Raw genomic sequence first — 27,309 nt, 5'->3', positions numbered from 1 at the left:
TCTACATACTATTGGACACATGACACCTATAACTAATGTGCATTATAAAACCATAAACTTCAAACTGTGGCACGTGAAGGCCATTTACTTCAGGTGCAGCCCCCCACCAATGACATGAATAAGAGCAACTAAACATCCAGGCAGGTGAAGAAGAAAAAAAAAAGAGGGCTCCAGCTCCACATGTGCTTTAAAATACTAACAACGCCCCTGTCGGTTCTCCTGTGCCCAGATGCCTGTGCATGAGCGGTTTTTTCCCCCTCAGGAGCATTACATAAACACTAAAGAAAGAGAAGGAAAAAAACAGAGCAACCCATCTGATAGTGCTTTAACTGAGGTCTTGTGGTTGGAAGCAGTGGTGCGGCGGACAGCGCGTTTGGTTTTCATTAGGTCGTCTCGACACTGACCCCCTGCCCCGACTGAAGCGACGTGAATCCACCCCGCTGGCAAGGCAGGCAGGCGTGCTGCTGAGCGGAAGAGAGCCGAGCAGAGCTGATGTGCAGTCTGCACTTTTCATTACGCGGTCCGCAGGCTGGACTGCGCTCCCGCACAGAGTGACAGAGAGCTCCACGCAAAGTTGCGCGCAATGGGCATGAAGTAGCGCCGGCGGGCATCGATGGTTGAACCTTTCTTCGCAGACAGACGCAAATACTTCCCAAGGTGTGACGGTGCTGCAGCCATGGTGAGCTGTGGGACTCCTGGAGGTTTACGCAGCGGTGACTGGTGTTCCGCTCCTCTGCTGACCGCTGCGCTGCTCAGCCTTCTGTTCGCAGGGATGCATCTCACCACCGCGTTTCCCTCCTGGAGGTTAGAGGTATGCTGTGACCACTTGGTGACCCGGAGGACTCGGAGCTATAGAGCTGCGATTTAAACTAATTACGGCGCTGATATACCTTTTAATTCTTTTTTTTTTTTTTTTGCGACATATTCTGTCTGTCTAATTGTTCAAAATAATACATTTCCCAAAATAAAAGTGATTTTTTTTTTCAGAAATGTTCAACTAAATGTTAACTTTTGAAAGACAGCACTAGTACTACAAAAGATTCCGAGTGCTGTAAAAAGATTTTGTTTAAAAATTGACTAACCTCGTTATGTGGAATGTCTTGAGACTTGTAAGGAGCTGGATAATTTCCTGCTGTCTTTTTATTTATTTATTTATTTATTTATTTATTTATTTATTTATTTATTTACAACTTAATCATAAAGGACTTTAAGTGGTATTAACTGTTCAACCTAATCACTACCAAAAGATGGAATCATTTAAAGTAATGGACATCAGATCTAGTTAAAGCTCAGTTCAGTTGACGTTAGATGAATACCAGAATTGGTTTCGGCAACAAAGTGGATCCTTGTAAGGTAATGTCTTCAGTGAATAGGAAAAATGTGTTCCCCTCCACATTACTTCACTTCTCTCCAGCCACCCACAGTGATGGAGAGCCTGAGGGACAGCTTTGTGTCATTTCCTTTGCCACACATTCTTATTAGCTGTCACTCAAGAGAACTGCTGCCTTAACTTTTATTAGATAAACTGACAGCATAAATCCGGCATGTGAAAAAGATTTAGTCTGCTGCATATTGGAAAAGTATTAGCACCATCCGGAGGTTCTTCTGTTTTTTTCCTTTTCTTTTCGTCTCACCTCTACCTTACTTTTAAATGTAATTATTGGGATGTTCTGATATAGACTAACACAGAGAAGTACATAAAATGAAAGCTGATTCATGGCTTTCTTTTCCTTTCTTTATTTTAGCAAATAAAAATAAACAGCATGGTGTTCATATGTGTTAAGCTACATAGACTTTTTTTAAAGTCTATGTATCCTTTTTTCCCTTTGCACATAGAATGTTTTTTTCCCAAAACATTCTATGTGCAAAGAATGTTTTGCACATAGAGACTGATTTTTTCTTCTTCTCTTTTGTCAAATATTCTTTACAAAATAGCACAAACTCACTTAGATTGAGTGTCTGTGAACATTAATACGCAAGTCCTGCCACGTATTCGTAATGAGATTTAGGCGTGGGCTTTGACTGGACCATAAATCTGCTTTGATCCAAACAATCCCACAGCAGCTGTTGTATTTTTAGAGTTGTTGTCTCCTCAACTTTTATCACCTTCCTGCCTTTCTTGAAGAACAAAAAATAAATAAAAATTATTCACACAGCATGATGCAGTCACCACCATATTTATCAGTGGGGAGGATGTGTTCAGGATAATATGAAATGCTAGTGCTCTACCTCAGACAGAGCATCTTCCTACATTTCTTTCACTGCTTGTGGCATAGCCACAAAGGCTAGATCTGTTTCGCTCTTGGTAGGGTTGAAGTTGGTGAGAGAGTTTAATATAAGTGAATTCAATTCAAATCCAAAAATACTTTATTGATCTCAACGGGAAATTAGATGTTGTGAGATGACACACTTGTCAGATTTATTTGTTCTAAAACATTTTTGAAAACCATATAAATTCACCCTTGACTTTATAATTATGTTTTGATTTGTGTTCGTCTAAACCCCAGTGGTAGTATGTGGTCGCAGCTTGACAAAATGTGAGAAAAACAAGTCCGAAACTTTTGCAAGGAACTCACATGTACATCATTCAATAAACAGACAATGTTTTTAATTATATTCTAAATGCAGCATTTGCTGAAAAAAAAGAAGGATTCTTGTGTGTGTGTTGGAGATGAGGAATGAAAATCATAATCCCTTGTTTAGTAGTTTGAGGCTAAGCTATTCCAGACTCCATCTAGAGCCCTCAGAGACGTCTCCCCGCATGTTTTGGTCTGCGAGCTCACTCACGGCTTCGAGGTTTAGTCTAGAGAGAGCCTAGTTTGGTCCTCGCAGTTCCCCCAATTCATCTTCATTTGAGCCAAAGCGTGAGTGTCGATGTGCAGTGACACGGCACACGGAGAGAGGGAGAGAGCCGCACTGGCCTGAATACATCAGACGCCTCATAAGTCACCGAGTGCATGACTGCGGTGTGTCAGCGGAGGTCAGTAGAGCATATTGGGGATGTAATTTGGAAGAAAAGGAGCATTCTTTGAAAGTCGAGTGAGAGACGTTATCAAGTTTCCCAACAGAATGCGTCTGCCTCTGTTTCAGTATTTTGGAAAGGAAGCAATATATTACTCATGACGGGGCGAATCCGGAACAGGATCCAGAGGATAAGGCATGGAATGCAAAATAAAGGGTGCGCTAGTTTGCATTTGCCATCTAGTTTTACCATTTTACCCCAGACAGGTACGGCTACAGAACAAGTTGGGCCAGGTGAAGTTTTTGACCAACTCCATGATGACGTAATGACACACATGAAGAAAATGTAGTATTTATCATAAAATAAACTGTCGTTCTGTAGTGAGACGAGCCTTTTCTGGGCCTTTTGCTTGTGAAAACATGCCTGATGTTTTTCAGAATGCTGCTGGTCACACAGAAGGCGTTGCACTTAATTCAACCTGAATGCAACTGGTAAGCTCCATTAACGCTACCTTAGTATAAAAATAACACAATTTCACAGCATTTACACAAAAATATTAAACTGAAATGGTAACCACAATCCAATTGAATTGACCCGAAACAGAAAAGCAGCAATCCTTCCAAGTTTAGCTAAAATAATAGAACACTTCACAATGTAGCCTTAATGAAAGTAATGGGTGGTGCTCGTCTTGATTCCACATTGTGACCCCTTGTGTTTTTCACAGCATATGATTCTCCCAAATAGTGGAGTTTGTGTTTCTGTAAGAAAGGGATATGGTGTATTAGCCCTCTGTCAGCCAGCTCACCACCAGGTAATGGAGCGGGCATCTAGAATAAATGTTGCTTTAAAAGTCTGACCAACATCTGCTGACATCTAAAGTTAAATGGAGCAAATCATATTGATATCAAATTAAGCCAATAAATGCCAGATTTAGGTCAAGTCAAGTTTACTTGTGTGGCACTTTTCAGCAACAAGACGGTTCAAAGTACTTTATATCATACAAACATCATACAGTCACCAATTATCAAACATTACATTTTGTCAAATGTCGTCATCGAAACCATCAAGCAAATACTTGTTGATCAGTGTTCCACTTACGACTAATCACAGGTGTGCTTTAAATCTTGATTCGAAGGAACTCAGCGTTTCAGCAGTTGTGTAGTTTTCTGGAAGTTTATTACAGATTAGTGGTATATAGAAGCTGAATGCTTGGTTGTGGGGATGGAGAGCAGGCCAGATCCAGAAAACCCGAGTGGTCTGGAAGGTTAATAGAGCAATAATGAATTTGGGTACGCTCATGCTGAGAGCAGCATGTCCCTCACATTTGACTTAATGCAGTCATAACTGGGTGTTTTAACTGCCAGCGCCAGACTCATCCATTCAGTTGCCAAATGAGTCCGGATTCATTGCTCCAAAGCACATCTCCACCACTTCAGAGTCCATTCCAGAAGTTGTTCATACCATTGCTCCCAACATGCTGCACTGCGACTGGTGATGTAAGGTTTGGATGCAGCTGCTCTGCCATGGAAACCCACTGCATGAAGCTTTTTAGTCACAGTTCGAATCCGAAGGCCAAACAAAGTTTGAAAGTCTGTCTACTGAGTCTGGGCAGTACGCGCTTCGGCATCTGCTGATCCCACTCTGTGATTTTAAGTGGTCTACCACTTCAAGACTCGGTTGCTGCTGTTCCCAGTAACTTCCACTTTGTTATATTACCACTAACAATTGACTGTGGAATATTTAGTTTGGAGGAAATTTCACAAGTGGATTTATTGCACAGATGGCATCCTATCACATTACCGGACTGAAATTTACTGAGCTCACGAGCAACCCATTCTTTCACAGGCGCTTGTTGGAGCAGTCTGCATTTTGTTGTGATTGGAGTACCCAAATTCAATGATGTGGAGGCGCGGCTCAGTACTTTTGGCAACATTAGTCTACGAGACCATTGGAGCCAATACAGTATTTGATCAAGCACCTTCTTCCCCATTTTACTATTAGATCCACTGTGTACGGCTTGAGGGAGCCGGAGTTTACCTCCAGCAGTAAATAAGGGTGGCAGACCCTGGATAGACCACCTGTTTATCAAATCGCAGCAGGCCCCACAGGAATCACTGAATATTTATGATTTTCTTTTTTTTTTTTTACAAAACATAGCACCAGACCACAGACTTTAAAAACTATGAGAGAATTAAAACTCCAGGTGGTTTAATTATAGTTTCTGTAACTCATCCCCACTTTAAATGCCTTAAACGCTTCATAGCTTCATTTCTTAGAAATGCTTTTGCACAAAAAGTACTGACAATCACACCAAACAGATTTCCTCCAGACAATTGCCATTGTTTAGCAGTAGCACATTAAAGGGTTAAAGGTTGTGTTAAAATTTTAAGTAGTTATCGTCGACACAATCTTAATTTAGTGTAATTCCAGATTAGGCGTAGACGGAGGTGGACATCTATATTCCGGAAATAACTCCAAATACTTTAACACTGCTATTTAATGACCCTCCTAACTGTTGTCATTTTATGGAACTGAACTCCTCAGTCAAAGAGGAGAGCAAGTGGAGCTCTGTGCCCATTACTGATCCATCTGGTCCGTCAAGAGTCACTCTCATCTCATCGGTCCATGAAACCTTTGACAAATCTGTCTTCAGATATGTTTTGGTCCAGTCTTGACATTTCAACTTGTGTCCTGTTCAGTGGTGGTCGGGTTTCAGCCGTCCTTACCTTGGCCTTGTCTCTGAGCTCTGAACATCTTGTACTTCTGGGCCCTCCAGGCAGGTTGCAGTTCTGGAATATGACAGCACTGGAAAATAACAGGATCCCAGTAGTTTCACGTTTGATTCTTCTCAAGTCTATGGCAGTTAATTTACCTCTTTTTTCCTCAACACGTTTCTTGCAACCCTGCTGACTATTAGCAGCAAAATATTTGATGATTCTGTGATCACGCCCCAGTGTCTTAGTAATTTCAAGAGTGCTGCATCCCTCTGAAAGACTTTTTACAAATTTGGACTTTTCAGAGTTGCTTAAATCTCATTTTTTCCCCATTTTACCTGAGGAAAAGAAACTGCCTAATAATTATGGTTGATCTCCTAGGAACCACCCTCCCTCATTAAACAAAGCATTCAAGTTTATACAGCTCGGAGTTGGAAAAAATGCATAAAAATTATGATATGGTTAAAACTAATAATTGTGCACACAGTGTACATCAGGCAGAAATTCTGACCAGAAATGCTGTTCGCTTTCTCCCTAAATTTCATGACAGGTTTGTTGGGTCGCACCACCTCCTATTTACATGTCCTGTCATCTTATTGTAAGCTAAAAGATTCTTAAGTAGTGATCACATAAACCATACCATGCCACGTGCTTTTCAGATCAGAGTTGCATTAACCCATTATAACCCTTTAAAGCAACTCTGTGCGAGAGGAGTGCGCTAAATGTCACGGTTGTACAGTGGGGAAATTGGGGGAGACCGTCAGTTTTTGAAACAACACAAATAACTGTATTAGCTCACACAGGATCAGTGCAAAGAGTAATAAACTTGTGAGGTCTACATGATTCCATCTCTTAAGATAGCAGAAGTCCACTTTAGTCTTGGGCTCTCTTATGGTTAGCGCCAAACTCCAGGACCCTACTAATCTGAATGATACTGTATGAAGATGCAGATGCAGTGGATGCAGTGGAGGCTTCCAACTGCATTGGAACCCACCGCACCTTTAACAGGAACCCACTTCAAAGTTTCTGAACTAGAGCTTTAATACGGCATGAAGTCGAAGGTGCTCACTTCGACTTTGAAGTCGAAGTGAGCACTCTGTTCTCACTTCACAATCTGTAATGTGAAACATTAAAGGTTTTTGCTTTGTCCAAGGAAGAAGCTCACACCACCATGTTGGTCATCGGGATCCGCAAAGAGGCCCGCTCACAAGTCCTCCACCTGTCCAGGAACAAGCGCTACACCCTGACCCCAGAGCAGCTCAAATGGGACAAATTCAAGCTAACTTATAAGTATTTACTCACACACTGTTCCCTTACTAGCCCAATTAAGTAGACAAGATACCAAGACTTTGAGGGCAATGACACTAAGACCAAACTGGAGGAAGAGAAAACTAACAGTTTTCATGATCATTGCTCTATTCATGACAATGCAAACATTTAGAGAAAACACATCTGTTGCATTTCATGGGCAAACTGGTACTTCCTCAGACAGCCGCAACATTTAGGTGAACCCACACCTGCATGTCGGCAGACCCTCAGCTACATGCTGCTACTCGTTCAATGAATCTGGCTAGCTGGTAACAAGGTAAAACAGACCAATCTGTTGGACACATATGTGCTGCCAAATGTTAGCTGACTTAGCATTGGTTGCAGGCAGAGTGAGTAAAATTGGATGGCTTAATGGTCTTTTTTGTGTGATAGAAAAATACCCAAGTATTAGCACTGGAAGTCATTTCTTCTAGGTGTTGTCTCATGTTTCAAGTAAAAAAAAAAAAACTGTAGGAAGTTTGAATCCTGTCAGGAGTGTCGCGCCCTACTGCAATAAAAAAAAGGGATGTTGCAGTCGTGGTCTTGATTGGTTTGTGAAAAAAGTCCTGAGATTTCTGAGATCATCATGTCTGAGACTGACATAAAAAAAAGTAGAAATGCAGACAAGATTTAGACGAGACTTAAGTAATGTGGTCTCCACAGCGGTCTTGAGTGCTACACAAAACAAGCTTATTGCAGCTTGCAGAAAGTGCTGAATAAATACAAATTTACTCGAAGCAATGCACATACACCACAGTCACGTTGGTTTCAGTAGGACAATACAAATACTTTCGTCTTAGTCGAAGTCTGCCTTTGCAAATATTCAAAACATTTCTGAAGGTACTTAAATCTGACATCTGTGGATGTGGTTTAAAGAAATTGTTTATTCCGAATGGAAAAGCTCGCCACGTTTTTCTCATGCATTCCAAGGCACACTCTGACTTGTTACCCACCAAAAGTGGCTCTGCATCACCGCCACGCTTAACTACAGAAAGCTACTGTAAAATTGTACAGAAAGGACTTCAAACTATTTGGATCCTGTTGTACAAATTGATTTGAAGAAAACCCTCACCAATGTTCACATCCTCTGGCGTAAGACTGAATTAGAAAAGCTAACACTGAAGTTCACCAACTGCGATGATCTAAAAATCCCTACAAAAAGACTACAGACAATCTGATAAACACATAACCCTCATTAAACGTTCCTGCACAGATCTAACCCTGGCTGAGATACTCTAGAAGATGAAGTAATGGAGCTGTACTCAGCAACACTTGTGGGAATTTGTGTGCTACTGAACAGTAGCTGCTGTGTTTTTCTTTTCTTTTCTTTTTTTTTTTGCCGACTCCTCAGCTGCAGAGAGGAATGTGTACAGAGAGCAGTACTAACGGCACGGTGCTTCCCAACAGGTTGCTGTCTTTTCCTACAAACCTGATAAATGCCAGCGACACGCGTCGAGGCATTGCCAGGGCTTTTGGCCTGTGGAGTGACGTTTCCCCGTTCTCATTCAGAGAGGTGCCAGCTGACGAGGAGGCAGACATTAAGATTGGTGGGTGCTTGCTCTTGCCTGCATGCTGCTGTCTCCAACAGATGTTGCTTGGCACCCGGGTCCAGAGTTCTGCTTTGCTGTTGCTTTTTCTTAAATTGCTGTGCGCCGTGACTGGGGTACAAAGCCTATAGTCAGCATGATTCGTAATTCTGCAAGAAGAAAAAAAAAACTGTAAATGCTTGACAACTTCCATAGCAAAGCGGTGTGAATTATGCTTTATTCGGGCTTCTGGGACTAAACTCAAGAGCCCAGCATAAATTGTCAGTGACAAGGAGAGGCATGGTTGTCATCCTGCAGGATGAGGCTTTAGCAAAGCACTCTCTGTCTTTGGTAATTCATCATTTCCCATCTGCAGTCTGCATAGAGCAGAAATAATGGGGCGAGGGCTTCCCTCCTTGACTCAGAAGTATGCATTCTTCTCTCTGTCTTGGCAGGATTCTACCCGGTCAACCACACGGACTGCTGGCAGTCCTACCTGCACCACTGTTTTGACGGCATCACAGGTGAACTTGCTCACGCCTTCTTCCCTCCAACAGGCGAGGTCCACTTTGACGACCATGAATACTGGATTCTGGGAGACATGCGCTTCAGCTGGAAGAAAGGCAGGAATATTTTTTTTTTTTTGTACCCGCAGACAATTAGTTAAGTGAACGACACCAGCAGTTATGTTCGTGTTGCAGGGGTTTGGCTGACAGACATTGTCCACGTGGCAACGCACGAAATCGGCCACGTCCTCGGACTCATGCACTCCATGGATCCGAAGGCTATAATGCACCTGAATGCTACTCTGACTGGACGCAAGCAGGTCACACAGGATGAGGTCTGGGGTTTGCACCGTCTCTACGGTATGTTTGTTGTTCTCAGGTTTGAGAGATCCCTGTCAGAGCTAGTGTGGTGTAGAGCAAGGTTTTAGAAAGTTACCATTTAAAACTGTTGAATATTTTCTATGTTACCATTTTGACATGTGGTGTCATTTACTCAATTGGGAAAATTCTAATTTATCAAATTAACATGGAGAGTGTGGGCAAAGAAAGAGACTGAGACTTGCATAAAGGGATAATGCCTGAAAAATGTTTAATCCAAGAGTCTAACACTGATGCTGTGGCAAGCTCATATGTGAGTCAAGACAGGTGAGCGAATACGTTTGGCAACGTAGTGCAAGTGGTTAGGTGATGTGAAAAAAAATTCATAATAAAACATTGACAGCACTGCAATACTGGCACATGTACTCAGTACCGACAGAGATGAACAATGAATATAGTTTATTCTTACTGAGTTTGCAGCATTTTTTTTAAATGTCATCCTGTTAAATTAACTGTATTTAAATTTTAATAATAAAAAATGTAAGCATTCACCTTAAGCTCTATTACAAAAGACTGAACTGTATGAAAAGGCTTAGATAGACAGTCATGGCAGGAAAACCAAAGAATCACGTATTAAATCACAGTTGGTATATTACAAATTACATATTTGTAAAGCAGCGGCTTGTAGGATAGTTAAAAGAGCAGAAACCCAGCCTAATTAGTATGAACGTTTTGCTAGTGTCAATCCGTACGAGGCAAAATAACAAACAAGTATAATGTTATGCAGAATAAACACTTATTTGCTAAATGAAATAGTTTTTTTATCAGTAGAAGGAATCATTCCTCTCTTTCTGTTTTAAATCAAATAAGTTATTGTTAATAATTTATTCCTTTAAAATCTAATCGTGTAAGATTCACCTGCACTGCAATACACCTGGTAATTCATCTAAGATGTTCTAAAATAACTAGCGCCTAAGCAGAGTGTCCAGTTTTCCAACAACGTAAACATCTCCTACATTAGAAGCACTAAGTTAGTACTAAGTAGTGCCTGGTAATAACTTGTTTGGAAGAAATATTCGATTTCCTCAGATTGCCATCTTTCACCAGGTTTTACACATAGCACATCTTATAGTACTGATTAATCATCGCTGCTGTTTTAAAAACCAAAAAGAGAGCTGTCTGAAATCTGCAGTTCAAAATCCCAGCTCAGCTGTCAGGAGAGATTGAACCCTCTTATTAGTTCAAAAATCTGCTGGGGCTGTAGGCCAAGGAAGGGAAGAACATGAACAAAGCGATCAACTTCATCTGTGAATGACAAGAAAAGCTGAAACATTTTGTACTCTGATCCTGGAATTGGAGGAATTACACCCAGATAAACACGTTAAGGACTGGTCAAATAACACGCAGAGACACATTTTTGGATCAGAACCAAAGGAAAAACAGACCACCGAGTTTGTCTTTGACGCTGACAGCCAACGTGGCATTAATGCACATTGTATAAACTCATGAGTCATCATTAGTGTGTATTACAGTGACTCATTTTTGTTGGCACAGGAAACTGATCGTGGATCCAGCTTTTCTTTTTTTGCCGCTGACATGGAGAACTGCTGTCTGGTCCCGCTCCTCCTCAACCCACCCTCTAACCTCCCCGCTCTTTCTTCCAGGATGTTTGGATCGCTTATTTATCTGTCCTTCCTGGGCTCGGAAAGGCTATTGCAACAGCAAGCGCAGGCTCATGCAGAGGCACTGCCCTTCCAGCTGCGATTTCTGTTACGGTAAGGCAGCAGAGAGCAGCAGTAGCAGCCCGGGGAGGGGGAAAAAAAAAAAAGAGAGAGAAAGCTTTCACAGCGTAAAGAGCTGCTGTGAACCGTTTGCCAATGGAACAGCTGGAGCCAACAGGTCCAACCTCACAGAGCTGTGATGGAGTTTTTGTCAAGTGTGTGATTTAAGAGGGAATTAAAGTGTATTTCTACTGAAGGAGCCTTTCCTCGAKGCTCGGCGGAGTTGGTACCTGTTGGCTGCCGCCCAAGGGGACCTGCTTTGAGTGCAGGCCACCGCATCAGCAGTCTGAGCGCCTCTTTAGGTTTCACTGTGGGATGCTCTGCTTGCACAACAGGAAACGGCCCCTCTAAACTATCACGACCCTCGCATTTCTCGGCTTTCCAGTGGGTTTTGTCAGCGACGGGGGGACAGTTCGGAGACAAGCGCGAGGATACGATTTCTGGCCTGCAGGAATCTGTTCCTCATTGTAGATTTCAGAGACGCTGTACGGCTGTGGAAAATTCCAGAGCGACTCCAAACCGCTGGAATTTCAGACTGTGGCTTGAGGGTTAGAGACGCACAGGGTCAATTGGGATTTTTGCGGCATTAACGAGAATGAGGGGCTCTTAAGCAGCCTAAGAGCTGATCACAAACTGCTCTGTTGTGTTTGTGAGAAGCCAGATGGGAGATATTATAGTGACAGGAGCAGCACATCCCCGACAGGTCAGCATCACCCTCTCAGATGAGGGTTGGATCATGAAAKTTACGGCGATCGGGTTTTAGTGGAGGTKCTTATCGGGGACGGTGTTGTATTTTTATATTACGACTGAAACTGAGAYGAATCTGTTTTTTCWTAATATGTYTTRATAGTATTGGGATTTAGTKTGATAGACCAACACAAAGGTCCATATATTTGTGAAGTTGAAGAGTCCCATCTTCTGTTTATGACTAATTTAAATTTAAGCGACATGCTGAAACAAAATGCTAAATACATGAACACTAGGGGTGTAAACTATTAATTGRCTTGTGGCTAATTGYCGAATGGTTTATTAGATTAAAGTTAGCTCAGGTYSATTAACTATAGTCGTTMTTTTAGTGTTTGACCGAAGGCAGAAGGAGCTGCTGRTCATCCTACAGCAGATTTATCCTGTTGATAAAAGAATAAAGCTGGTGGGGGCATACCAGAACGGGAAAGAGAAATTGTCCAAACAGAAGCCAGTGTAGGATGAAAAATGCTCTTTTTGCGGTTCTGCTTTGCCGAGTGTAAACACTCTGCAAACTCCTTATGTCACGCCTTAACAGCGCCAATTCGGCTCTTTCAAAAATCTGTGATGTGCCACGACAAAAAAGTGGAGGACACAACAGAGAAAACTGTAACATTTTTTTTTTTTTTTTTTTTTAAACATGGCGGCAGAAAAACAGACTGATATTGGGGTCTGTCGTGAGTTAAAGAATTTCATGGAGGGAAGTTTTAGCATTCCTTCAAGACTAACCACAGACACTGCTGTATGTACATCCGTCTGTTCATGGAGAATTAAGTGTTTCAAATATTTATTTATTTTTATTTCTATTCAGCAATCTAAGATTCCTGTTTTATTTCACAAATGTCTACATTTAATAATAAGAGAAAACTACAATTTCCTGTTTATCCACTCAGTATTTAATACAGCTGACACATAAATAATGTTAATTGTTTTTATTTAATTTTGCATTTTGTGAAACATTCAGCCCTTCATGYTGCTGAAAGATGGTTGGCCCTCTGGATTTCCAGAGAAATCTCAGATTTTTAAGAAAATGACCACTTATCAATTAGTCCTCAGTTGATCAACCTGGCACTAACTTATTAACCAGTAACTTACACCATAGAGTCTACCTATGTGCCATTTAATGGTAGTAGAAATACAGCTGTTCAGATTAATAAGCAAACATGGCAGACAGCTCACAGATAAAACCGTAAAGAAGTCAAAATCAGGATTAGGTGATAAAACAATATCCAAAAGTTTGAATGTCTCACCAAGCAGCACTGCTCAGTCCATTAGCCAGAAATGGAAAGAGAATGGCACAACAGCAGACGTGCCAACAGCTGTTCACATAAACTGAAAGTCTAGAGCTAGAAGAGGATTAATCAGAGACGCAGCCAAGATGTGATGAAGGTGCAGAGGTCCACAGCTAAAGCTAGGACAATCTGTTGACAGGTCGAGTATTTGTTGTGCAGTCCACAAATCTGGTCTTTTTTGAAAAGGAGCAAGAAGAAATTTATTGTTGCATTAAAACTGGGCTAAATTGAATAAAAGATCTAGTGGCTGCTGAAGACTTGATACTTCGGGTTGGAGGTTTTCCGTCTGACGTGGCCATGACATGTAACGTACAGTCAGTCTTCAATGGTGTGGTTTGCATCAAACACTATTTGCGTAAGAATGGCCCAGTCAAAGTCCGGGCTGTAAATTGAATCAAGAATCTGTGGTAAGATTTGAAAATTRAAGTCACAGAGCCRCTTAATCCAGAGAAGAATGACCATCAGTGGCCATTCCTCTTAAGATCATCTCTATGATCGTAAAAGACTTGCAGCAGAATATCATGATAATAATAATGATACACTAGAATATAAATCCAGACTAAACGCCTGGAGATAGACACCAACACCTAATGATGGGTGGATGGAGGATAAATGCAAAATTTTCAGATGTTTCTTTGTAAACATTTCTAAATTTAAAAAAAAAAACACATGTATGTTTGATGTCCTTTTTTTGTAATTGTGCTTTGTGTTGCATCGATTTGTCCCATGAAATCCCAGTACGAATGCTGAAGTTTGCGGACGAAATACATACAAGTTCAAAAGGTCTGAATGATTTTGCAAAGCTCTGACAGACAGTTTGCTATTAGCTGCTCTCATTAAAGGAATAGACAAGTTGATTGGATGCCTACATCCTTTTCTTTGTGTTCATTCCCGTTACAGAATTTCCTTTCCCCACTGCTGCCCCCACACCCACTCCACCTAGGACCAAACACAAGCTGGTCACTGAGGGAAAGAAGCTAACTTTTCGCTGTGGGAAGAAAATCGCATCAAAGAGAGGCAATATATAGTAAGTTCATGTGACGCGTTATCACTTGTCCTATAGCTGCGGTGACGACACGGTACTCGAACAGCGTCCGCCTTCTGTTTCAGCTGGTACAAGGACGGGGAGCTGCTGGAGCACTCGCACCCGAACTACATTTCCTTGAAAGACGATCACATCACCATAGTGGCCAACGCCATCAACGAAGGCACGTACACTTGCATCGTAAAGAAAAGGGACAAAGTTCTCACAAACTACTCATGGAGGGTACGCGTGCGCTTCTGATGGCCCCGAAAGCCGCAGAGCACACAGGACTCTAGGGCACATATTTCAATTTTAAAAAAAGAAAAAAAAAAAATCTTGTATCATCCATAAAACCTGTCTGCTTTTCATCGTCATTTTGTAAATCAATTTTTGTACATGCAAACAATAAATTGTTTATACAACCCAACAGTGAATGTGTAGTTGTTTGAAACGACTTTAATTTTATTGGAATGGTATCGTGGAATTTTGGAAATACCAGATTTAAAATCTAGATTCTGCCAGAAAACCCAAGAGATTAGAATTGGGTCTTTCACCCAGGACTCAGCAGAACCCAAAGGAATATAGGACTGAAATGATTAATTGTATTAGTCGTGATGAATCGATTATTAAAATTATCGTCAACTAATTTTGTAGTCAATTAATCGTTAAATTGGAGTAGAAAGATTTTTTTTCCCATTTTCTAAAAACAACACTTTCAGAGCAATATTTAAGTCAAAACTACAAAAAATATATACATTTTGCATTTAAGTAAAAAAACAAAAAAAACCTGTCTGTAAATGTGCTCTCTCAAAACTCCTCAAGTGGCATAGTGGCTTTTTTTCTCACAAATTCTGTGATATATTTTTATATCTTAGATACAAGATATAAATATATCTAAGATATTTTTATATCTTAGATATAAAAATATAATTGGGTACCAAAAGGTGCATCTTATATTTTTATATCTTAGATATAAAAATATAAGCTGCACCTTTTGGTACAATATAAGATATATTGTACTTATATTGCACCTTTTGGTGCAATATAAGCTGCACCCCTTTTGGTACCCAATTAATAGGTTAATTGAAACAAGAATTATTAAATCAACCCTAAACTGTATTGCTAAGTCAAGCAAAAAGAACTGAGCTTTTCACGTCGATGTTAGACATATTTCTTTATCTGAAGATGTATCCTTTGCTACAAATGATGAAGCATGCTAAAGAAATGGTATGTTGTTGAATGCTAACTTATTGTATTTTAAAAAGGAACTGAAGTTTTTATTTGCATCTTTTAAGGTATTTCTAATATTGTTCCAAAAATTTTTTGAAAGGCTTAAGCAGTTGATAAAAAAAAACATGCAAAAAACATGCAAATTGTGTATCTGGTTAGATTAAGTGACATAATAATTGAACTGAATACTAAGATAATCCCTTGTTGCAGCTCTAGAGATTCCCTCTCTCTGTACCCAATATATAWTTTTTAACCCTCCCTTGGTCTCAGTGTAATGATCAGAAGGAGCGCGGYGGATATCACGGTCGGACAGCGTGTAAACATGGGGCTGTCCCGTGAGACCACCCAAAACCATACACACAAAAGACCTGTCCTAGAACTGTCCACACACSGGGTCAGTGCGACCCCGCCGGAACCGAACACCGGGTAAAAAGCTTGTGGAGGCTTTTAACATCACATCTAGTGTTGTCCTAAAAGCAAGTTGTGAAAAGTATTGAGAGGGGGATTCTAATAAGTGTGACACCAGCGATTCTTTTTTTTTTTCCAACCTTCTGATCAAATTTTTCACTTCTCTAAAGTTCCAGCACAGTGCAGCAGTAAAATTCAACACCATCGAGGGAAAAGAGCTGATTTCTTTAAAAAAATAAAAATAAAAAATCAATCCTATTTAAAAAAAAACATCTCCCCCACTGCAACCAAAAGTAAATGTTTACACGGTCAATGAGGTTTCCTTTTTTCCTTTTCAGCCCCCCCCCAAATAAGTCACAGAAGCCGTTTTCTCTGATGCAGCGTAATTACACACCCACCAAACTGAGCCACTGAAGCAAAAAATGAGCCGCAATTTCAGCAGCCTTTGGAGATATCTGGACCTTAAAACCGCACATGGAACATCTCAGACGTCTAGCTTACTTTACTAGCCTGACAATGAGGCCAGCAGTCTGCCTCCAGGGACTCCGCAGCCAGCCCCACTCGCAGCTCTTTCCAAGCTCATTCAACACATCAGGTGTAATAATCTGCAGAAGGGGCTGCGGCGGAGGCAGGGGACAGATAAAACTGATTAATGAATTTTTCCATTTACGGCTGTCTGCAGAAGAACCAGGACAAGTGGAGGGGTGGCGGTGAGAGAGGGGAGGAGGGAGGATTTTCTATGCCTCCAGTGAAAGCAGCTCGCAGTCTTGCAGGAACCGAAGCGAGACTGTTTATTTTTCTTTGGCTCTCAATCAGAGAATTTATWAGTTTAAATCTGATGCAATAAAGCTGGTTACTAAACAAAGGCAGTGTCGGGATTTCTTTTTTTTTTTCTTCACTTAAGAGAAAAAAAAAATTGAGAAAGTGTGCAAATCAACTTTTGTTCTCTGAGTTCAACAAGTTAAAGACTGGATTTCTGCAGGGTTTAATTTTCCTGAGTTTGTGCAGGATTTATAAATACAGCAAACAGCAGACAAAGCAAAGTTTAAAATTTTATTTCTTAGAAAAACAGTCAACCTAACGTTATGTCAGCAGTAAATTTCTGATGGATCATATGGCAAGTATGCATGATTATACAGTAGCTCAGGTAGTCAGGGAACCATTTWAAAAAAAAGGTCAAACATGAAAGTGAAACTTCTAAATGGTGCATTCCTGTTGAGGAGCAGAAACAGTCACTTCTGAAATGTTGAATTCACAGAAATGAAAAGATTTCCAACAAAAGYGAGTCCTGCTGTTGGACAGTCCTGAGTTTCTGAGATCAGTTGTTGTGTAGCAGACACCGAGCTGGTCTGCAGCGGCGAAACCGTCTGGCTTCAAACGAACGAGTCCCAGAACTTGTTGCTCTGYTCCTCTTGAGCGAGGCAGAGAAACGTCCCGGCTGGTTTTTTTTCTGATCAGAATTTGAGGCTGAACCCGGGCCCAACAGCAGACGCTCCGAGGTTGCTGGTCGTCAGGTGGAATCCAGTGTCTTTCAGGTCGTCGTCACCACCCTGGTGTTAAAAAGGAAACAAATGCAATTGTTTTAMACTTCTGTGTTTGTTGTGTGCAACCTCTTAAAAAAATGACTCATACACATTTATGTTTTCTCCACATCTTGTCACATTTCAACCACATCAGATTTTAGGTGATAGTCTCAAAGTATAGCAGGACTGTGAAGTGGAAGGAATAGAAATGTTTCACACATAACATTTGAAGTGCGCCATCTGTGTTTTTTCACTGAGGCTCAATATCGGTGTCAAAACCACATTTTTGAGGTTTTGGTCTAGTTATGGACTCTACATTTTTACTTGATCGTATCGTGGTCTTGGGATGGAGCATTCGAGGTCAAGAGATTTTCCTTTTTTTGTTTAATGACAAGAATAAAGCCACAATGTTAGCAGAATAAAGGTACAGAATACTAGAAGGAAGTCGTAAATTTGCAAGAAAAACATTGTTTAGATGAGAGCAAAGCTTGAATAGTTACCCAGATGTGACGTGACCAGATCGTCTGGTCTGTGATTTTTTTATTCAAAATAGACACAGTAGTTGGCTCAATCATTTCAAAGTTCAACTACTGATGATAACTTGATTTTGATGTGTTAAAAAATTTGTAAAACCGATGCCAAAGCACAACTTCACAAGATGCTCGACATTCCTCATTTAAAGCTTATTCTTGTATTATTCAGATTTTACTGTCATACGACTTTTTCCTATTATTRCAACTTTCTTCTAGTATCATTTTGACTGTCKTACGACTTTATCACAAGACTTTACTCTTGTAATTCAGTTTYTTTCCTTAGCCTTGACCCTAATATTCTGTCGTACAGTCTGGGACGTGCTAAASTGGGTGCATTAAAGTTAGGGAAGCACCGATCCACTTTCCTCATCTCCGATACTGATGGCTGAGGTTTAGTATTGGGCGATACCGATCTGATACAGAAAAGCAACGCTGAATTGACTTAAAACATTTCTTCTTTTTTAAACAGAAACAGAAATGTACCAAACTACAAATATATTTGGTCWTTCTGAACCAGTACAGCACACTTAAATACAGTGATAGCTTCACAAACTCAGGTCAAACATGTAAAAAAAAAAACTCAACTTTAATTTGTTCAGAAACTGAAACCGACTAAAACAATAGGTTGAGTACCTTCATCAAACATGTAAAAAATAAACTGCAACAAATCTTTCAAATGGTTCAGAAAGTAGAATTAGAACTTCTTAATGTAATATAATTGTCCTGCCTAATCAGCACTATGATTTCCTTATGTGGGGAAAGATGGTGACTGCATGATATTTTCCTGAGTTGGTCAATTGCAAAAAATCCAAATAAATACTTTAAAGTTGGTATTTGTATCTGGAAAGCAAGTTGAATAATTTTGCRAGTGTTTAGCACAGACCATTATAAATTACGCTGGAATTATTTTTCAAGGCACTTTTATTGTTAATCCAAAGAAGCGGGCAAGAGGACGCTAATTATTAACACAGTTATCAATCATTCCGGGTTCGGCGGCTTTGTGGGTTTGGGCGTTTCTCAAGAATAAAACTGAAATAACAACCAACAGCTTTCTGGCACGCTCCGTTTCGTACGGGAAGGTGGAAAATATTGAAACTGCTGCTGAAARGTTTCAATAATATCCTTATGGGTGAGCGGGACCGCTGCAGAAAACATTAGAAACTTCAGGGAGCACATCTTGGAAAACACAAGGAGGAAATAGTCGGACACAAAGCAGAAGCTCAAGGGTCTGTAATCTATTTAACACAGGCAGCACTAAGAAAGCCTGGTAGCTGTGTGTAATGGAGAAAGTGGAGCCTAATGTCATTACCAGTTGACTGTAGCCCAGGCCTCCCTCGGGCGGACGAGGGCTGGTGCCTCTCTTCACCCTCTGCTGCTCGCTCTTGGCCGGCCAGGTGGGGAACATGGAGGGGTCGATTGGGAGAGGCGTCTCCCTGAAGTACTCGTGCTTCAAGGCCTCGTCGGCTGAGATCCTCTTACCGGGGCAGTAGGTGAGGAATCTGGAAAACGGACAATCACTTATTATTTATTCACTGATCTGTAAAGTGCAAAAAGTGCCTAGTTTGGACTGCGATGTGAAACRGAGCAATTATTATTTGGATTTCTCCAGCGCCTGACTTGTGCGTAGCTGGCTGCCCTTGCCTCTGATTCTTTCATCACAGTTTTGGGGTTTAGCTCATTCAGAGCCGTCTCTCTCCATTTGGAAAACAGATCAGGGCTTTTTAGGCAGGATGAAATATAAAGGAATCCTCTTTATGTGCAAGAGCCAAAAAAAAAAATACAAAAAATGGTGGCGAGAAACGGCCAGCGGATGCTGCAAGAGTTGGTGACACTGACCAAACTCAGCTTGTTTTTCTAACACGCTACCAAAAGGCTAATCCCAATACCTACCAGCCATTTCTGTGTTAAAAAGAAGTGAAATTGATCCGAGAGTGATGATTTTACCTAGAATTCACCGTTTTGGAAAGTCAATGCTTTCAATCAACCAGCGACTGACTCTTATTATTTCTCTTCTTCTTTTGTACCTCACTGATTCATCTCTAAGCGCAGYTCCTGTTCTCTTTCGTTTCAGTCTTTTAAAAGTTTTCGTTTACTCTGGTATTCAGTTGAGACAGTTAATACAAAGTGTGAAGCACAAATAAAAACCCATAAAAACAGCTCCGTTATTGTTGTGGTTACGAGCTAACAGAGCCAGAGTGGACAAGCTCAGTTTCTAATAATCTCCAGGTATCCAGAAAACACATACAATACACCATAAACAGAGTTGTTTTTTTTTAAGAAAATCAAAAAACTGTGTAGGTGGAGAAGAAAATGTGATGAAAAATCTTAATTTTGCAAAAGCATCCGCGTTTGGACGTGCTGTAAGACTGAGGATTCTCAACATCTAGTCATGGAAGTCAAAAARGTGAAATGTCCTGACTTGGTGTCCCGATGACAGCATTTYTTATTGATCCCATTAGGGTCACTRAGTGCATTTAACTCCTAAACTTCAACATCATCACGGCTGAAATACGGCCGCCAGTAGAGTCATGGCAAAGCCACGTCAACATGTCTGCAGTGTGTAATTATTAAAAGAAAAATCGCTACTTTTAATGTCTTTAAGTAGCTCTTCTCAGGAAGCGGTAATTGCAGAGATTTGTTTAATACCGCCAATTTGATTACACATAAATGGTTTAAAAACTTAAATACTTGGCTGAATACAATGGGTTTACTCAGCTGAATCGGGCTCAGGCACAGCTGAAGGAAAACACTTCAAATGGCTTTCAACTCACAGCACTTTGTTTTTCAATACCTGCCAGATGCTACGCATCTAAAGCCAGACGTTTGATCAAACCCAGGRCCCATCATCACTGTGGTTTGGTGCAAAAATTGCCATTCAAGTTCTCCTTTTTTTGTGTGTTTTTTACAGACTTAGTTTCTTCTAAACATTCTGGACGTTTGAAAGCAAAATACTTACCTGGTTGGATKTAGTTTTTGRTATGTTCCACAATTTATTAGACAACAATTCTGATTCATGTTGTAAAGAAATATTTTGCTGCATTGAWTGACTGAAGTCAGATGTTTCTTTATTCACCGGAACGCCGTAATCACTCCCTGACTTTACCATTTTACATGCCAACAACTTCAGCGAATAAAGTGACAAGTGTATTTTTTGTGTTTGCTTTTTTACAGTTTCAGATTTCCTATCAACCTTAAACATTTAACTCAAAAACACACTTGACAGCTGTCCGTGTGCCCCTACCCCCTGGCCAAGTAAGCTTTCTGGGGGAAACCCTGAGTCGTCTCTCATAGGAGAGCAAAAGGAGACAGTGGCTGATTTTCAAACCTTTGTGGAGGCAAATAAGATCGGTGGTCAATCACAGATCTCCCAAAACTAGGGCTGTTGTAAACGATTAATYGAGGAATCTCTCTGTCTCTCTCTCAAACCGTGACGTGATTCCGACACCACAAAAATTATTGTACTCCAACCATCGCGCCGCAATATTCAACAATCCTTAAGCCTRACAAACCCAATCCAACCCAAACCCTGACAACGCGCCGCGCAATTCAACACCATGCTGCTAGCACTTCAAAACAAATCAAAGGCGGAAATAAGAGCGCTGCGCCACGCAAATAACAATCCGGGCGGAACACGGTGCRCTACATAATAAAACATAATTTAACAAAGCTTTGAGGCAAATTAATTTTCCTCGAGGAATTTTAATAATCAAGGTASTCCAATCATTCCAGGAATCGTTTCAGCCCTACCCAAAATTAAGAAAATCAGTAGTACGGCCCTTGTAAAAACATACACTAAWGCTGCGTAGGATGCTGGGTAGGCAGAGAGATCGCTGTCCCAATGCATCCAGCATCACATACAACACGGTCTTGTTTTCCGCAGAAAGGAATGAAAATAAAGAATTTAAACTTTGCATCAGCAGACGATGAAGCTTAGTTAATTCAGATAAGATRATGGAAAAATCTTGATTCCCCAGGAAGGTGAACAGGTTTAGAAAGTACTTCTGGTGCTGAGGTCCCTCTAAAGTCCAACAGCAAATACAGCAATATTCAAACACATTCCCACACAAGGATGTGTGATATTCCAAACAGGAATCTAAACCTACAGACTCCCACAGTTCTCTGCCCTCATGCTTTTTACGCCGAACTCCTCTCCATGTTGACCTTCCACRGTTTGAACAAGTCCCAGGGTAAAACGCTTTCCGACAGATGGGAGAGTTTGGGCAGTGCTGGCCAGACTTTCACTGGACTGTGATTCCTCAAGCAGCACAGTGGACTTGTTAGTGTCACRAGTGTAGACAAAAGACTCAGYGGGTCAGAAAAAATCTGAGTCCTGCAGCTGGTGAGCAAAATATTTGGAACATGTGAGAGAAAATGACGAGGTCATTACTGCGATATGAAAATGATTTTCGTAAGAATGGTGCTGTCCAAACATTTTGGATCGTGAATTGGAATGTGTGCTTGGATCTGACTCTCACYGAGGCGTATTGATGAATGATCGACCCGCCACTGTTGTCATGTTTTGCATTAGCTCGCCAAGAACGCTCYGACCCGAATGGAAAAAATGTACAGCAGGAGGCGCATTTTAAACATTCAGTTCATATTCAGTACTGGCTACYGGTTCATTTAAGGTACTTTTCTTTTAATTTTTTATAATTCAGCTGATAATTTTTCCATAAAATGTTTTTTTTTGTCTCCTGCAATATCACCAAATGTTCCAAACAATGTGACAAATAAAACTTTTTAAAATGCAGCATTAATCACACTGTTGATCTGTGTTTGTGTGCTATGCAGCTTTTACTGTGCCATCCAAATACATTGCCACCACTGCATTAAAATCCCTGAAATAAATTCAGTTTTTTTTTGTTGTGTTTTCTTATCCCAGTGAAGAATTTGCTGAAGCTTTCCCAACATTCAGCCGATGAGGTTTCTTTTAAAAGATTAACTTGGATCCTCTCCATTCTAGCTTGACACAGTTCCAGTTGCTGTAAACTGCTGACTCTCATCCCATCCACTGCACACTCAGCTGTGGACCGCTCCGATGCGCCCAAAAGGTCACGGCCTCCCGAAGCTGACAGAATCACATCATCCGCAAAAAGCAAAGAGTCCCTGAGTTTTCCCAAACCAAAGCACCTTCTTTCCATGACTACACCCTGAGATCCCGACGATGAATGCAGCAAACAAGATCAAAGACGGAATGGAGTTAAACATTTTACATTTTCTTCATTTGTTTTTGATAGTTATGCTATAAAACATACGATATTTTGTGTTAATGAAAAATGGAACGTGTGAAACTGTGAAAAAAATCATTACTACAACTACTAACGTTACCAGTTATTGAGATATAGCATTTTCACACCAGTGCATCATTATGCAGCAGGAGTGGCGAGTAAGTGTTCATTGTTAAAAGTGACTAAAATAATTTTTTTTAAATAATCAGACAGCTTGCGCAAGTTTCATGCACATATTCAATAATGAGATGCACAATATCAGCTATCAGCAATAAGGGCGATATCAATATCCAATATCGGTCCAAATGTTCATATCGGTGCATCCCTAATTCAATGTTAACGTCTCCAGCCGAAATAAATTAGTTTAGAGCCACAAAAGCAATGTAACTCTTTGAAACAAAAAAGTGTCTTTTTGCAATTCGGACTGTAGAAATTTTATTTGGATTTTAAAAAAATAAATAAAAATTATTTAAATTTCATAAATTTTTTATAGGAATTTCAAGCCAAAGAATTGGGATGCACCCATGGCATTTTATTTTGGCAAACCACTAATATTTAAAAAGTCTGACCTGCCAGTTCGGATTTTGGCCAGTATGGATTTGTTTTTTGTCTAAAAAGTTGCTAAATATTAAGTCACTAAGTTGGCAGTAGTCAGGTGACTATTGGTAACCGAACATGTTCAGACAAGCACAGGGCTGTCAATCGGCTCTCTCTCACAGCAGAGCAAAAGGGAACTGCAGCTTATTTTCAGACCTTTGTTAAGCTAGATAAGATCGGTTTCTCATGCTGGTATCAGCTGATCGTTGATCTTTTAAAATGAAAGAAATTGGGGTGAGTTTATCGGAGCACGTCTAATTAAAAACCACAGTGGAGGAGAGTTAAAACTGGGATCTGGACTTCACCATAAAAAGCCATACTATGTAATTTTTGGCATATTGTCCAGATCATATTTCCACCCCAGCAAACAATGAAATTGTGGAGTATTATAAACTTTCTATGCGCTTCTATCAACTTAAAAAAATCTAAATAAAAACCCTGCTTTTACAGGAAACAATGACAAGTGATTAAGAACAAAAACAATTATTTCTAAATGTGGGAGTTTTTCCCCCATAGAGCATATTTAAAAAGTTAAATTAAAGGATGGATGTTGTGTCATTAAAAAGTGTGAAGCTATGTAAAGATTTTTTTAWATATATTTTTAAGACTTTTTGCACGTCTTTCTCAGAAGTGCCAATAGATATCTATGAACTCCAGAAAAAGTCTTACTTGTTCATGAGGTCGAAGCCTTGGTCTGACAGCAGCGCTCCAAAGCGCTTTCTCAGGTTGTTGTAGGGATACTCTGTGAAGCTCATCTTCTTCACAGCAGGCAGCTCGCTGTAGCCAGGCCAGATTTTCTCACTGGGTGATCCCAAATCCTGCAGACAACACAAACACAAACACACACGTCAACTGCTASACTTGCATAAGATTGATGTCGTTAGTTAGAGAGCAATTTCCCTCCTGGGAGAAATGGAGCATGCATTTTTAATTTGTTAGTCGTAAAATAGGAGGCATTAATACAAGCATGCATGGCTATATTGCTTTACAGTATGTGAATTGCTAAAATGTGGGAAGTTTTTTGGTCTAGTCAGCTGTCTGCCAACAGCTCCCCCCTGAGAAAAACTGTTGAACTACGTCCTTAATCTTCTTAACACTACATTAAATTCATAGGCAGTAAACAAGGTAATTTTGCTCTTCGCAGCTACAATTTAGCCTAAATTTGAAGGGCAAATGATGGCATTCACCTTGTAAATCTTGTTAATTTGGTCAATTTCAGATTTTCCAGGGAAGAGAGGTTTCTGGGTGAGGAGCTCGCCAAATATGCAGCCCACTGACCACATGTCCACAGCTGTAGAGTACTCCTGTGGAGAGAAGAACAAACACGGCGGTAATCCACAGAAACATCAAGCAGACGGTCTTGCCTGGCAGAATTCTGTTTGAGTTCACCCCCCCCCCCACCCCCTGCCCCCCGCAAGAGAGAGAGAGAGTGTGGATGTTCTCCAATAGCTTTCTGGGCCTCTGCCGTCTGGCTGAAACAAAGCCTGTGCTCTACAACTCCTGCAACAACTTGCGGTATTTGGGGACTTACAAGTCAAATGCTTCACAGATGTTGTCTTTTCATGGAAATATATCTCTGAGACCAACGGTCCAGATGATGCAATCAGTTTGAAAAAAAAAAAGGAGTTCATCACCTTTGTGTCTGGAACGTCAGCTGCTGCTTAGGTATTTAATCTGACAACCCCTTTGCGGTTTGCAGAACTTGAGATCTCACCTTGGCTCCGAGCAGCAGTTCCGGAGATCGGTACCACAGAGTCACCACAACAGGGGTGTACTGCTTCAGGGGCGAGCCGTACTCCCGCGCCAAACCGAAGTCCCCAATCTAGAGAACAGGACCAAAACAAGGGAAACTGTAAGACCTCAAGGTTTTTGTTGGCGAAGGGGTTCATGTCTTCGGAAGATTTCCCCAAACACGTCTATATCAAGTTTCTCTAATCAAATACTAACCAGTTGTTTTGTATAATATCAAGCTGGGTAGAAATCTAAAGCTGACAGGTGTCTACGCAATTTTTTTTCCAACTTGGAGATTCAGAAACATTTGCATTTGGATTCTTTTTTATTAACTATGTTTTCCCAATGGAACTTCTTTTCCTGGAATGTTTTAATTTACCCTGGCTGTTTCTCGTGCGATTTTCCACAGCGGGTTACAAAACAGAGACATTTGTGTAAATTATGTCCGCAGATGCTAGGCTGCAGCAATGTTGATGAACGTCAAGGTCAAGCTACAAATGTTTATGGAGAGAGACTCCTGTGATGAAAATAAAACGCTCAGCAATAAAACTATAAATGATGACTAGGTGATTAATTAATGCAGAGTCACATCAAAGTCTACAGAAAGATCAACTGCAAAAACTTCAAAGGGACTTTGACACTTTCTAAGCTAGAAGAAAGAAGTGGTAGAGTTGGGATTCTTTCAAAGCGGTTGCACTCTGAATCTGGGAAGGCAGCACCTTTTTCACTTCTGATATCAAATCCAAAATCTGAGGTTCAGGCTCAGCCAATACTGATCCAACACAGAAAAAATAGTGCTAAATTGACTTAAAACATTTCTTATGAATATAAAAAATTGGAAGGGGATTTGGGGGGAGCGGTTTGCATTAGCCACTGTTCAAATTCAGATCCCAGTTGATGGCAGGAGGAAGGGGGAGCAGCCCCCTACAAGATGCCACCCTGGGCGGTTGCCCATGTCGCACATACCAGAAACCGCCACTGCACCTCAGTGATTGTCATCAATATGATGGTCCCCAAGCAAGCAAACCAGCATTGGTGCATTTTAGGTGCAGATATGTTGGTTGTATTGTTGCGGCTCCACAGGTTCAATGGTTCACCACGGTCATTCAGTTTGAGTTTCGGGTTAAGCTACGCTCTGTGGTTGGAGACCAGGAGTCCAGTATGTTGCTGAGGTAATGGTCACACAGTGACAACTAGAGACAGCCCTGCTCCATCTCCATTCATTTCTATGAAGTTTGCGCGGTGAGTTGCTTGCACTCATCCCAACAAGCAAAAAGTATAATTTGTTCATGTGAAATTTCTAGCTCATACACGCAGACATGCGGGCGAACAACACTACACGAAAAATTTGAAAATTGTTCAACTTTTGTCATCATTTCGCTATCGTGTCCCGCGTATAGGGTTCAGCTTGAACAGAGGAAAATTGAGGTTTTTAACTCCCCGGGTGTTGAGCCGTTACCATGGAAACAAGAGAGGAGGAGTAACTCGAGGAACTAGAGTGAAGCTTTCTGTCACCCGGTCTCTTTGACAGAAAGAGAGAGAGAGACACGACAAAAACAAGCAGGCATAATTATCACTCACATTTTCTTATAGAGCTCATTTTAATTTATTGTGCCGTTAATTGATTTATTGTTTATCGTGACAGGCCTAATTTTAAGTATAATCACTTGACTTATATAAAATTACTTGGGGGCTTTTAACAAACTTGATTCTAGACTTTTTAACCTCATGTTATATTTACATGGCATGAGGTAATTGAACCTCTTTCTATGTTTGTCACAATCGCCTTCTCTACCTTTTATTCTACACACAGGTCATTAACCCATCACATACACACACACACACACACACACACACACACACACACTGAACACACACACACAC

The 27,309-nt window shown here is 40.7% G+C and overlaps 2 protein-coding genes across 4 annotated transcripts in view; one reads left to right on the top strand and one right to left on the bottom strand.

Annotated features, from left to right (window-relative positions):
* Nucleotides 1–206: 206 nt before the first annotated feature.
* mmp23ba (matrix metallopeptidase 23ba) lies at nt 207–14,602 on the top strand. The gene is made up of 8 exons (XM_008413040.2): nt 207–811; nt 6,830–6,966; nt 8,392–8,531; nt 8,966–9,133; nt 9,212–9,376; nt 10,999–11,109; nt 14,052–14,178; nt 14,262–14,602. Exons 1-8 carry the CDS (start codon nt 614–616, stop codon nt 14,434–14,436), a joined length of 1,221 nt encoding a protein of 406 aa, XP_008411262.1. The 5' UTR covers nt 207–613; the 3' UTR covers nt 14,437–14,602.
* A 2,250-nt stretch (nt 14,603–16,852) lies between these two features.
* Nucleotides 16,853–27,309, bottom strand: part of cdk11b (cyclin dependent kinase 11B) — a 19,175-nt gene continuing 8,718 nt past the window's right edge. For all 3 annotated transcript variants that reach the window (XM_008413037.1, XM_008413035.2, XM_008413036.2), the window contains 5 exons: nt 25,409–25,516; nt 24,882–24,998; nt 24,364–24,512; nt 19,179–19,368; nt 16,853–17,363 (listed from right to left, as the gene is read on the bottom strand). In XM_008413037.1, the coding sequence (XP_008411259.1) occupies nt 17,268–17,363; nt 19,179–19,368; nt 24,364–24,512; nt 24,882–24,998; nt 25,409–25,516 (660 nt within the window). In that variant the 3' untranslated portion in view covers nt 16,853–17,267. The remainder of the gene's footprint in view (nt 17,364–19,178; nt 19,369–24,363; nt 24,513–24,881; nt 24,999–25,408; nt 25,517–27,309) is intronic.

This window comes from Poecilia reticulata, linkage group LG7 (genome assembly GCF_000633615.1).
Source record: "Poecilia reticulata strain Guanapo linkage group LG7, Guppy_female_1.0+MT, whole genome shotgun sequence".
NCBI classification, from domain to species: domain Eukaryota; kingdom Metazoa; phylum Chordata; class Actinopteri; order Cyprinodontiformes; family Poeciliidae; genus Poecilia; species Poecilia reticulata.
The sequence above is the reverse complement of the archived record's forward strand: the minus strand, read 5'-3'. Positions and strand labels throughout refer to the sequence as shown.

Coding starts and splice junctions, on each gene's coding strand:
- mmp23ba (XM_008413040.2), top strand. CDS start 614: ATGGTTGAACCTTTCTTCGCAGACAGACGCAAATACTTCCCAAGGTGT. Junction 9,377..10,998: donor GGGTTTGCACCGTCTCTACG/GTATGTTTGTTG, acceptor TCTTTCTTCCAG/GATGTTTGGATCGCTTATTT. Junction 11,110..14,051: donor CAGCTGCGATTTCTGTTACG/GTAAGGCAGCAG, acceptor TTCCCGTTACAG/AATTTCCTTTCCCCACTGCT.